Source organism: Anomaloglossus baeobatrachus, chromosome 4, assembly GCF_048569485.1.
Source record: "Anomaloglossus baeobatrachus isolate aAnoBae1 chromosome 4, aAnoBae1.hap1, whole genome shotgun sequence".
Classification (NCBI taxonomy): domain Eukaryota; kingdom Metazoa; phylum Chordata; class Amphibia; order Anura; family Aromobatidae; genus Anomaloglossus; species Anomaloglossus baeobatrachus.
In genome coordinates this window covers 485,624,001-485,638,444 of record NC_134356.1, presented here as the reverse complement: position 1 = coordinate 485,638,444, position 14,444 = coordinate 485,624,001, and the positions used below count along the sequence as shown (strand labels likewise).

Here is a 14,444-nt window from a genome sequence, read left to right as displayed (position 1 = left end):
CACTCACTTCCCTGCCACCTGACGTATAATGTTATCAGAGGCGGTGCTGCAGTTACTACAATTTCTTGCATTGCTGCCCTTTGATGATGTCCTGGTTCCATAATGCTGATAGAAGCTTTGGAAGAGTTGAAAGCAGCGCTCATATCCCAATTCTATCTCCACCACTTCTTATAATTGTAAAATAAGATTTCATCAGGAGCGGAGATAGAAGCAATGAGTGACACCAATGCTGCTTCACAGCTTCTAGCACCACCATCTTTTTTTGCAGACTATATCACCTTATGTGGTGCTCTGTTTTCATATTTTATATTTTAATTTGTGCAATTGTAGCCCTATTACCATACTTTTGAAGTAATGGCTTTAAGTTTAATGGCTTGATTATAATTTTGATAACATTTCTGCCAGGATGTTAACTTGTTAAGCCGAATGTGGCTGCTTAACAATGTATGGAGGAGCTATGGTGTTCCGGTCTGTGCACTGCTACATTTATTCTCCGCCATAGCCAATCATTGTCTGTGACCGGTGTCAGACTCCCACCAATCTGATATTGATGACCTATCCTAAAGATTACTCATCAGTATGATAGTTATAGACAAACCTTTTAAGATTACATTACTTGTGTAACTAATTGTTTCTGGATAAATGACTTTTCTAAAAGATATATTGCAGTGCTAATATCGGCTAATATTTTTTTTTACTGTAGCAATACTTTCACGCTGGGGGAAGTGGGTTAAAGAAGAATTTCCTGGAGAAGAGCCAGGACCTACAATCACTGAAATACGCCCTCAGCCTCTACACGCAAACTACTGATGCTTTGATAAAAAAATTTATAGAAACGCAGACATCCCAAGGTAAGTGGAGTTCATTTATATTCTTCCTAATAATTAAAATCTGCGGCATCTAGTGAAGATGTGGAGATAAACAGCAGTGTCTAAAGCCGTTCTCCTCCTGTTCTTTTCATTAGCAGTCAGTAAATTATGGGTATTGTCATTAATGAATGGGCAGAACTCTCCTCACCTCCTTTCTTGAATATGGGCTGAAAGTGTTTTATTGTTTTTGTCTCCAGGATCCTAAAAATAATTTCCCAACAAATTAGAAGTTGTTACAGCCAGAAATGAGTTATACAACTATATTGTTACATGAGTAAAATACCTTTACTGCTGCAAAATATATATTCCTATCATAGTTATCATAGTTAGCCCTATTTGTAATATACATTCCCCATTCCAAGAAGGTTGGAACTCTTTGTAAATTGTAAAGAATATAACAATGGAATGGTTTGGAAATAAGTTATAGTCATATTTTATTCACAGCAGAACATAGATAAAAAATGAGAACACATAAGTTGAAGGCTAAACCTTTTTCAATTTAATCTGAAAAACCCTAAAAACGTATTTAGAAATTAATGGCAGAAACACATCTCAAAAAAGTTGAGGCATGACTAACAAAAGGCTGGAAAAGTAAACAGTCTTATTGGAAAATAGCTGGGGGGTTGATAAACAGCTAATAAGGGAAACAGATGCAGTACCGCACCACCGTGCCACTAGATTCAATAGTGCGAGGGACAGGAGGAGCAACAATAACCACCAAGGCTCTGTACAGCGGTGCTCACCAGAAAATAACCAGTCCAGCGAAGATCATCATAACAGAAGGTAAAATCATGGCACACGCCATGGATCACTACATCTAACAACTAGGATTCTTTGCCTCCTGATGATCCTTGAATTTAAAATGAAGGGGAAACGCGTCGAGGCGGTTTGAAAAGATACATCTAAAAGGGAAGTAATTGGGAATTCAATAATTCCCCCTTGGAAATTCAATTTTTGTTGTTGGTTTCATAATATGCAGGTATTTGTTTAAATATAAATGCACAATTGAGGAATCTATTATCTAAGTGCTTGTTTAACATACCTGCATAGTTGGAAGTTCTGTGTGTTTCCATGTATTAATGGTTACAAGAAAGTACGGATTTAAGTGATAGCATATTGACTTTCAATTTCAATTTTGGTGAGAAAGGATATTTATGCTATCAAATCACAGGTTGTGGGTTCATTACTTTATCACCTTAAATCACGTACGAATGTTGTGCCATTTTTAGTATTATCCACTTGGAGTCAGGGCGCATCAAGGGTCAGCCGACGTGGAACGGGGGCGCCCAAAACAGTTACGGCGTCACACCCTCCGTTGGTAGGCAGGAGTGAGGTCTATAGGGTGAGATAGGAATCCCATAGAGAATGCTTTCTCCCCCCTCCTCCAATTCCCGGCCCTGCTAGTGGCAAATACTTTTTATTGAGGGTGCATTTAGGATTATTGAATCTGAACGGGGGTGCCCAGAGAAAACTGTGGCGCCTGTGTGTACACTTTTGTGCATATTACCCCGTGGGTTATATAGGAGCTGTACCTCTTAAAGGAGAACATAAGGGTTAAGTCCTAGGTTGCTCCCAAAATCCTCCTTTATGCCCCTGTGTGTGTCCACAATCACTGGGTGTGCTTTTTTTTTTTTCTAAACATTGATGAAATAATAAAGTATTAATAATTTTATTGATGAGTGAGGTCTTTCGGTTTTGGAAATAAGTTATAGTCATATTTTATTCACAGCAGAACATAGATAAAAAATGAGAACACATAAGTTGAAGGCTAAACCTTTTTCAATTTAATCTGAAAAACCCTAAAAACGTATTTAGAAATTAATGGCAGAAACACATCTCAAAAAAGTTGAGGCATGACTAACAAAAGGCTGGAAAAGTAAACAGTCTTATTGGAAAATAGCTGGGGGGTTGATAAACAGCTAATAAGGGAAACAGATGCAGTACCGCACCACCGTGCCACTAGATTCAATAGTGCGAGGGACAGGAGGAGCAACAATAACCACCAAGGCTCTGTACAGCGGTGCTCACCAGAAAAGAACCAGTCCAGCGAAGATCATCATAACAGAAGGTAAAATCATGGCACACGCTGTTGTATAAAAGTCCTTGCTTTATTATAAATACATAAAAGGTGAGCAGGTTCCCGGACCCGTAGAAGTGCAGCAGCGTGAAATGGCTGTCGTCTTCTGGAGTGCCAGCATCTGATCTCAGATCCGCTCACCTTTAATGCATATATAATAAAGCAAAGATTTCTATACAACAGCATGTGCCACGATTCTACCTTCTCTAATGTTGGTATACAACTAAGTCACAATGACTGTGTATAAAAACTATACGTTAGAGAGGCAGAGTCTTTCAGAAGCAAAACTAGTCAGATGTTCACCAATCTATGGTAACTGCATCTAAAACTTGTAGAATAATTTCAGAAAAATGTTCTTCAATGTAATTTTGCAGAAACTTATCCCACCATGTACAGTACATAAGAACAAAACATTCACAGATTCTGAAGAAATCCATAGGAACAAGGCTAACAGTCAATATTGGTTGCTCATGACCTACAGGCCCTCAGGCAGCATGGCATTAAAAATAAACTTGATTCAGTCATAAAAATGACTGCATGGGCTCAGGAATACTTTCAGAAATCATTTTTTGTGAACAGAGTTCGCTGTGCAATGCACAAATGCAAGTTAAAGCTCTATGACGTAAAGAAGAAGCCATATATCAACACAATACAGAAATGCTGACTTCTCTGGGCCAAAGCTCATTAAAAAAAGATATGAGATTAAATCAAAAAGTGCTCAAATTAATAAAAATGTGACATTTTCTACGGAAACCACCAACACCATGAGAGAAACCATCCAGCTTATTATTAGCGCACAGTTCAAAAGTCTGCATCTCGTATGGTATGGGGTTGTGTTACTAGTGCTTATGGCATGGGCAGCTTACACATCTTGAAAGGCACCATCAATGCTGAGCATTTTTTAGATGTTTTAGATCAACATATGCTTACAAGAAGACAATGTCTATTCCAGAGAACTTGCATATATCAGCACTAGAATGATAAACTATAAACACAACAGCATGGCTTCACAGAAGAAAAGTTCAGCTGATGACGTGGCCTCCTACAGTCCAGACCTTTCACCAAAAAACATGGCCCATCAAGAAATGGGAAATCTGGCAAAGAAGACCCAGGACTGTTGAGCATCTAAAATCCTACAACATTCCCCTCACCAAACCTCTAGCAATTGGTCTCCTTACCTCCCAGATATTTACAAATCAAAATAAAATATTATGGCCGGATACTACACAATGGTAGACATAGCCCTGCCCCAACGTTTTTGAGTTATGTTGCTTCTAAATTAGTTAATATTTTCAACTGCAATAGAAACAAGTCTAACTTTCACCTTCTAATCTGTTTTCTATGTTCTGTTGTGAATAAAATTTAGCCATAGATCATTGTATCCTTGTTTTCTTTACATTTTATGCCGTGTCCCAACTTTTTTTAAAATTGGAGTTGTAGTGTTCAGTATTTTCTAAAACATTCACATTTCTTATGCTGAGATATTTACTGATTTATATCATTCCCTACACGTAGTAGGAAATATTTTGTCAGCTAAGTGAGGTAATTTTAGTGCAACTCAAGGCTCATGTTGGACACATTTCTCATGCTAAACACATTTTTTTCAACTTCATTAACGGCATAAGTTTACACCATATTTAATGCAAAACCTGATTTATAACTGTTATACTTTTGTGACTTTTTACTAGTCTTCTTAATCACATTACATTTTCCAAACACTTTTAAAAAAAATGTAGAGGTAGGTGTAAAAATGTCTAAAGAGCATATATTTGGCAGATATGACATTTGTAGTGTAAATGGTTAAGGAACTGTCTGGTGCATCTAAATGTCTCCAACCAAACTTCCTACACAATACAATACAATACACTAGGTGCTTCTACTGCAGTTGACTAGTGAATGCAAGTGATAACTTGATGATCGCTGGCTTGACCCATTGTTAGTGCCCACACCGATCATTGATTTTGGTCCTTGACAGTGAATTTTTACCCCTATTATAAAGTGGAGTGGCAGGTTAGATGCCCAACTACCACAACATTTATTCTCTATGTGGCTGCTGGAAAAGCCAAGTAAAGCCTATACAGAATGGATGGACTAGCTGTTGAGCATGCACCCTGCTGCTCCATTTTAATGGAGATTAAAGTTCCCCAATTAGTTGCTTAAGAGTCCCTGCAGTTCTTGGCAGTTAACACTGGTGTACAATTCTGATAATTTGGTATGGTGATGTGTATCCATGCTAACTTTTAGTTTTGGTTTGGCATTATTGCTATAGTTTACATTTTTGCCTGCGTGTTCCCCCTTATTTCACCCTGCTGGTAGAACGCGTTTGTGATTTTTGCGTTATTATTTTAATGTCTTCTTCTTTACTATGCATGACTTCATTAAATAATTTCTAAAAGACTATCTAAGCAGACATATTCCGTCAGCCTGTATCATACATTGTGGTCACTCAACTTTTACAGAAGAGGGCCATACTTACCTCAATATTCTTCTTACATGGAGTTTTGCACAAACTTCGCAAGACTGTCATGGAAGTGTCAGGCTCTGTTCACATTGCAGCTTCTTACAGTCCACCCAGTGGTTTCTCTGGTGTCTGGGATCAACATAGACAGACTTGGGCATCTACCTGCTGTGTGCTGATTCATAGTCAGGCTAGCAAGAGTTAATTTCTGCTAATCTGCTTCTTAGGTTCCTTTGATGACATGTGGTGGCGAGTCCAATCACATCTGCTCCACTTCTATTTAAGCTGGATGAAATCTTCTACCCATGCCAGCTATAGTTTCTTTGTCTGTGTGTGCGGTGTGGTGTCGCAGACTCTGTTGAAAGTTATGCTATTTGCTTGTTGTGGTTGTGGAAGTTTACCCCTGTTTTATTGTAGCTTCCTTTCTTCTCTTGTGTATCTGCCTGAATCTATTATTGTCTTTACCTATGTGTGTGCATGCTGTGTGACAAAGTTTTGGTTTTCTTTGTCTGTTTTTATCTGTAGCTGTTGAGGTGAGACTACAAAGTGGCTCTTAAGGTCTGACTGTCGTGTTCAGATTATAATGTCATGTGTGCATACATGAAGAAATAACAGACTTAAATCGGTTATTCTGAACTTCCTTCCATGACGGACGCCAAAGGAATTCTGCCCGTTTACTTTTCACAAAGCCTTTATAGTTCTAGGGGAGTAAAGGGTGTAGACAAAATATAGTCCAATCAAGTATCGCAGGCTGAACTCAGGACGTATAGGAATTTGCATAGTCTCTGCCGGTTGGTCAGTCCATACGTTGAGAATTCTTCCTTGCTTGCCGCCTTTTTGGGTGTTGGCCAGGAAGCAGGAGCCATCATTAAAGTTGCATATGCTAATATATTATACTAGCTGTACTACCCGGCTTCGCCTGGGTTAATGACTGTTGTTAACAAAATAGAATGTATTAACAAAAATTTATTCTGCACACAAAAATCACAAAACAAATAGATAGAAATGTAATTATTAAAAGACAAAAACTAAGCTAATAGAAGCATTTCACAACATATATTTCAACACCACAGATATTCCACACAGATTTAACTAAATTGGCCAAGTAATGTGCCCCATCTGTCTCTTTCCAGGTCTGTCTCTTTCCCCGTCTGCCTGTCTCTGTCTGTCTCTTTTTTTGTCTGTCTCGATTTCTGTGTTTCTTTCCCCGTCTGTCTCTATCAAGGTCTGTGTCTTTCCCCATCTATCTTTGTCTGTCTCTCCGGCTGTCTCCTCCTTCCCGGTCTGCCTGTCTCTGTCCCTGTCTGAATGTCAGTCAGTTTCTTTCCCTCTGTCTGTCACTTTCCCTCTGTCTGTCTCTTTCCCTCTGTCTGTCTCTTTCCCTCTGTCTGTCTCTTTCCCTCTGTCTTTCCCTCTGTCTTTCCCTCTGTCTGTCTCTCTGTCTGTCTCTCTGTCTGTCTCTGTCTATCCGTCTCCCCACCAACATCTTATTACCTCACATATAAGCTTCTTATCCTATGAATGTCTTTTGTTCCTATAGCAACCAATCACAGCTCTTACTAATAACCTGTAGTTCCAGGCTCCATTTAGTTTAATGGAGGCACATTTTTTAGAGAGTAACTTTAAAGCGTGGGGTTAAATTTTCCTGTCAAAACATAGTCTACGACGTTCCCTGGGTCACATGAGGTGTCTGTGCAAAATTTCGTGATTGTAAATGTGACGGTGCGGATACACTTTTTGTTTCACTATTTCCCCATTATGTAGATAGGGGCAAAATTGATTGGTAAATTGGAACGCGTGGGGCTAAAATTTCACCTCACAACATAGCCTATGACGCTCTCGGGGTCCAGACGTGTGAGTGTGCAAAATTTTGTGGCTGTAGCTGCGACGGTGCAGATGCCAATCCCGGACATACACACTCACATACACACATACATACATACATTCACACATTCAGCTTTATATATTAGATTAAGGAAAATCATTGAATATATATATATATATATATATATATATATATATATATATACTGTATATATATATATATATATATATATATACATATATATATATAGGACTGGTCAGGAGTAGGGCTAGGAAATAGACCCCGGTATCAACACCATTATGTGTATCCCTGAGAATAGCGATAGCATAGAGCCCACTAGCTTGAGGGACAGCTTAGGTGCCCTAGTTCCATGCTATCCCAGAGTCATCGTGGCAATTCGTTATATTTTATGAATATCCTCATCAATCATTCTAGCATTGTTTATATTAGCAGCCTTCCATATTAGTAGTGTGAGTGTTCTATCATTAGCACTTTTGCTTAGCAGTATTGAGTTCCTTAGTTCAAAACTGACTTAAGGGTTGGGTTTTCATGTGCTTCTTCCCACACTTCAAAGAAACCATACTGATATCGAAGGCGGATTTGAAAATTAGTGGTCCCTAATGAGGACAGTGAGCGGGGACAATCGCTATACATCACTTTGCAATATATTAGTTTAATAATTAGCAAACAATATAACGAGTGATGTCAAAGAATATTTCATTTATTACACACAGCTTAATGGATTGGGTTTACCTGTGATGCAAGGTATAATTACTACATTTTTTCCAAAGATAATGTTCATTTGATTGCAGCACCGAAAAATAGGAAAGAAGGTAGATAAAATTGATGAATACCTTCACACTCATTTTTAAATGTTTTATCAATTTTGCCCTTTAAATTATAATCTTGAATAGAATATTGTGACATAAATGTGAACTGACGAAAATCAACCAGCAACCCATTCATTTGGAAAAGCAGTGCTGGTCGGAGCATATGGGCCTGCACTAATTACCATTTACTGACATGTCTATATGACATTTTAGAAAATGACTTTGGCTAGAATTCCCTATTAAGAGCATCTTTCTTGATTTACACAACTAATTACCTTCCATTAGTTATCCCAGAAGTATTTTCTTCTTCTTACTTTGGGTTTGCGTGAATTTGATATGGTTTATATATTAGTATTGTTGTGTTCAATGTGAATTAACCGGCATGACCTTGATATAGTGACAACACTTATCTAAAATGCTACATATAAAATATTGACACTAACACATCTAGGTGTATTTAGCCTGGTACACATGATAACTTCCAAAAGAAGAATAAAGTACAATACCATAGAAATATTTTTGGATAAAAAAATAAATTTACAAAAATTAATTTAATTGTTTTATATTAAGTAATATAACTTTGAACAATAAAGTGGCGTTAAAGACAATAAGTAACAAAAGGCCACCGTAAACATGTCCCTTTTGTTCTTTCTGCATGGCGAAAATGTGATAAAGATCTCAATACATTCTGCAACTGACTAAAAAATATACAGTATATTTTCCTTCAAGGGGGGTTCACTATTGATTCTGTCACTAGAATATATTTTTGATATAGAGTAGTAGAAAAAATTTGGAACAATAAAATCAATCATGGTACGTAGGATCTTCATTTGACAAATCTCCTATCAGAGGAAGCTTGTCTCTTGTGGATTGAAATGCCAAAGAAGAGCTTTAATTTTCCAATATGTTTCCATGAGCGTCACTATCATCAAATCCCACAACTTGTCTAAATTTTTTTTTTTACCTCTACAGGAGATTTGCTAGACAATAATATACAATGTTGTTATATTTGTTACATTAACCCAGTGCCGCTCCTGTCAAGAAAATCCATGTGTTAGTGCTCCGCTCCGGTGCCAGAGGAATTGTTTACATCTTCTTTGTTAAGGAACCATTTCTTTTTTTTGTTACATGTAATATAAGTGCAACTTACATTTTGTAGAAACCCATCTGAACTGTAACGTGTACCCCAGCTACAATGATTATTAAACAATAGTTTGCGAAATTTGCAGATGTATTAGACTCTACCTTGATATGTTTGGCACACTTTGCCACTATTGTAATGCAATTTTTCTAGCTTTTTACTTTGTATTATCCTCGAATGAACACCATGGCAAAGAAATGTTTGGCCACTCTGAAATGCTACATCTGCACTTCATTAACGTTCATTGCTTCTCATCTACTGCAAAGAGCACTATTTCTACAGTCCAGTAACACTTTTATTGTAACCTTCTCTTTTTTTTCTTTGGGTTTTTCTTATTTTTCTTTGGGTTTTTCTTATTTTTTCTCACAAAAAAGCATTTCTGGTAACAGTAAAAGAGGTTGTTAAGTTATTTATATTGATGGTCTATCCTTTGGATATTATTATTATTATTTATTATTATACCGCCATTAATTCCATGGCGCTTTACAAGTGAAAGAGGGTATACTTACAACAATCATTAACAATACAAAACAGACTGGTATAGGAGGAGAGAGGACTCTGCCCGATAGGGCTCACAGTGTACAGGGAATGGGTGAGGGTACAATAGATGAGGACAGAGCTGGTTGCGGAATGGTGTACTGGACTGCGGGTTATTATAGGTTTTAGGCTTGTTGGAAGAGATGGGTCTTGAGGTTGATATTAATATCAGATCCTTGATGGTGCAACACTATACAGTTGGCGGAGCTGTGTAATTTCGCTTTACAACTGAGCACATCTGGCGCCCACCAGCTCCAGGAAGAGCTAATAAGCAGGGATGCCGTATGTCACACCCCCACCGGTTTCATATTGATGTCATAAGGATAACCATCAATATGAAGTACTGGATAACCACTTTAATTTGATTGTAGGTTTCTAATTAATCACATACTGATTAAAGGATAGACAAATGCTTGTACGTCCACTGATACTGAGGATAAAGGTTTGTTTAGGGGGTTTTCCCTGCACAGTGGCACTGGCATCCATACATCCAGCAACATTCACTTCAAAGGAACTTGTCATGAAAAAAGGTTATTACTTTGCAGATATGAGATTAATCTGCAGGTTAACAGTGGTCTAACCCCGTGTAGCCACCACACTGACAGCTCCGCTGCCATTAAGGAATTAACTTTTTTCCTCCTAGCAGCCTCAGGTTTTCAGTCATAGGGGCAGGGCCAGCACGGTTTCAGTCACTGCTCTGTGCATAGTGAGCAGCTGCTATATTTACACACGAGCACTAACTAACAGCCGAATCTACACTGATTCAATGATCAACTGGATGTCAGTCATCAATGCTGGGGCATTGTTACCGCCATCGCTCACTGTGTACTGAGCGGAGACTGAAACTGCATCTCTATGACCCAAAGTCGAAGGTTGCAAGGAGAAATAGAGATAATTTCTTTCCAGCAACAGGGCTCTCAGTGTGGCATCAGAGTGCTATTAACCTACAGATTAACACCACATTTGTAGGTTAACCTCTTCATGACTTTGGACGTACCAGTAGGTCCAAAGTCGTGTCTGTCTCCTTTTAATGCATATTCACATAGTGAGCCGGCATGTTTCCCCACACATATAGGCTGATCTGATCAGTCGACATGTGCAGTTAACAGGCATGGGTGGATCGGAGATACAGCCGCACTTGTTAACCAGTTAAATCCTATTGTCAGTCTCTGACAAAGGGATATAACGTGTGCCGTCACAGAGTATTCCATTCCCTGACCCCATCGGCAGCCCTGTAATGTGAATACAGGGTGCCGATAGGTTATCGTGAGAGTTAGGGGTCATCTGATTGCTTTTTTCACTGTCATGGCATAGTACCTCTGAATGTCGGCTGAGTGCTGTCATTCATAGGAGATCAACATTTCTGCTGTGCAGAGTAGTGTTATAGCTGATGCAAGTGTTGAAGCATTGCTCTGTACAGCAGAAGTGATCAGACTATATCAGCTTCAAGTCCCCTAAAGCAGGGTTCCCAAACTCCAGTCCTCAACGCCCACCAACAGTGCATGTTTTCAGGATTTCCTTAGCATTGCACTGCTGTTGGAACCAGCACCTGGGCAGGTAATTACATTAACACCTGTGCAATACTAAGGAAATCCCAAAAACCTGCACTGTTGGTGGGCCTTGAGGACTGGAGTTGGGGACCTCTGCCCTAAAGGAACTAGTAAAAACAATAAAAATTGTAAAACAAGATTTAAAAAATATGAAACAAAATAAAAAAACACAAAAGGTCAAATTAACACTAGAACTACTGGACTCGGGACACCTATATAGAAATAAATGGTGCAAAGTAGTCAAAATGACTACCTCAGTAGTTCTAGTGTTAAACTCTGTTACCTTGAAACTAAAACAATTGAAAAAATACACATTTGGTATCATCACTTTCAGAAAGGCCCAAACTATCAACATTTGAAATAAATTAATCTGATTTGTAAAGAGCATAAGGAGAAAAAAATCATGAACACGATGATTATGGTTTTTTGGTTGCTGCAACATTGCAATATAATGCAGTGAGAAGCAATGTAAATATCATATCTACCCAAAAATGGTATGTTTCAAAACTTCAGCTCATGGCACAAAATATAAGCCCTCACACAACCCCATATCTTGAAAAATGAGATTGCTGAGGGTCTCGGAATATTGCGACAAAAGAGCAATTCTTTTTTTAACAAATTTCTGAATTTTAATTTTTTTTAAATAAAAAAAAACTATACGTTTGGTGTCCATGTACTCATACTTACCTAGGAAATAATTTTGTCAGGTAATTTTTACCATATAGTGAACATGGTAAATGAGAAAAGTAAAAAAAAACAATCATGGAATTGCACTTTTTTTTGCAATTTCTGCACACTCGGAATTTTTTCCTGTTTTCCAGTACAATATAGGGCAGATTAAACAGTGTCATTTAAAAGCTTAACTTATCCCTAAAACTCCAAGCCTTCATATGGCTATATTGATGTAAAACTGAAAAAGTAATGGCTCTTGCCAGAAGGGGGGGGGGGACCAAAACGAAAAATACGAAAAATGGAAAATAGCTGGGTGGGAAAGAGGTTAAAGACAATTGTCCACAACTTGGAGAACCTGTTGTCATTCCACCTTTGCCTCAATTAAAATAAAAAAGCTTATAATCACGTCCCGTGCTGGCACAGTTCCAGCAGTGTTGGCCAACTTCAAAACAGTGCTTACAAACTCAATCGGAATGCGCTTGTAAGCATTGCGCATGTTCTGCTGTCTGGCAATGGTGGTCGATCTCCAAGGCAACAAGTTGTAAACAAATAAAAGAGAGGTGTTAATTAGAGATGAGCGAGTACCATAATATTTGGAATCACTATTCTCGTAATGACTACTTTGTAATATTCATGTATTCGTTCTTAATAGCGAGTACAATGCAAGTCAATGGGAAATGCGAGTAATTCTCTGCTGGACCCAATAAATAGGTCTGGGGGCCTGAGGAAAAGGCTGAAATGGTTGGGAAAGTGATGAAACTGAATAGAGAGAGCCTAAAGAATATGCCTGCATGCATTTCTGACTCACATATGGTTTTTGGGATCCCCTGAAGCCACACGGAAGAACTTCAGTCGATCGGTGCCCCTGCAGTGTATGTTGCACTGCCTAGGCCAGCCCAACAGTGACTCACACAGCAGTGCAAACAGCTGCGGGATGATGAGCACCGACATTAGCAGGTTAGCTCAGATCATTACCGGCTGTGATGATCTCCGCTGAACTCGTGACCTCAGCACTCGACGTCAGTGCTTGTCACTGACTTCCATGATGCCGCGTTCTCACATCAAGTCTCATGGACAGCTCAAGACTGTGACTAGTGGTGACATCATGGGCTCACGGGACAGTTCGCGTGAGAATGTGGTGGGCATAGAACTCAGTGATATGCACTGACCTCAGGAGTTCATGACGTCAGTGCTCATTATGCCTGCAGTGATCTGGCCTGACCTAATGATGTTAGCTCAGGTCATTGCACTGTTCTCCCAGCCAGTGGGGAAGATTCTGTTCTTCATTGACTGGGACAGTGAGTATGGTATGCATCGTCGTGGGACCCCCTTATTGGATTACACCGGACCCGGATTTATTTTTCTTTTCAATAAATTGGTGAAAGAGGGAATGTTTTGGGGATTGTTTTTTCTAAAAAAAATTTTTTGTTGTCTATTTTTTTATTACTTACTGTGTTAGCGATATAGGTATCTGATAGATGCCATGACATCACTATTGCCAGGGTATGATACCAGGTGAGATTTCACAGCTGGTATCAACCCCATATATTACCCCGCTTGCCACCACACCAAGGCAACGGGATGAGTTGGGGCGAAGCACCAGGATTGGTGCATCTAATGGATGCGCCACCTCTGAGGTGGCTGCGACCTGCTATTTTTAGGCTGGGGATGGTGCAATAACCATGGACCTCTCTAGTCTGAGAATACCAGACCACAGCTATCTGCTTTACCTTCGCTGGTGATGCAATTTGAGGGGGGGACCCCATGTTTTTTGTTTTAAATTATTTATTTACTTGTCTTGGATTACCAGCCAAGGTGAATCTGCCAGCTGTGGTCTGCAGGCTGAAGCCATCTGCTATAGACTAGCTTGTTACAAAAATTAAGGGGGCGTCCACATCATTGTTTTAATTATTTATTTTTTGGCTAAATACAAGGCTAAGCATTCTTTAGTGCCACATGAAAGGCGCTAAAGGGTGCAAGATTACAAAATGCAGGGGAGTGGGGCATTATATCTATCTATCTATCTATCTATCTATCTATCTATTTATCCATCCAGCTATTTATCTATCCAGCTATCTATTTGTCTAGCTTTTGGCTGTATGTAACCCTTCTTAAATAACAACGAAAGGCACACGAATGTAAAACGGACCATATACAGAACGGAAAAACTGCGGTTGTCACACGGATGTGCATTGTTTAAAAATAAATTAGCCCTATGGCCTGAGTTATGGTTGACAAAAGGAAGTCCCCATCACAAGTACCTCCAATGACAAATAGTAGTTAGGCTGCAGTAGAAGTACTGTCCTGGTTTGTTTGCCACTACACAATGTGCATAGTGTTTACAACACCTAGCCCTATGTCTTGAGTCATGGTTGACGCAGAAAGTTCCCATCACAAGGGCCACCAATTACAAATAGTAGTTAGGCTTCAGTAGGAGTACTGTCTTACTTTGTCCGCCACTGCACAATGTGCATAGTGTTTACAA

At 39.0% G+C, this 14,444-nt stretch overlaps 1 protein-coding gene across 1 annotated transcript in view; it reads left to right on the top strand.

The window, feature by feature from the left end:
- The window catches only part of UNC13C (unc-13 homolog C), a 1,075,146-nt gene that overhangs the window by 974,202 nt on the left and 86,500 nt on the right, over positions 1 to 14,444 (top strand). Inside the window, exon 31 of the mRNA XM_075345771.1 lies at positions 704 to 851. Coding sequence (XP_075201886.1) covers positions 704 to 851 — 148 coding nt within the window. The remainder of the gene's footprint in view (positions 1 to 703; positions 852 to 14,444) is intronic.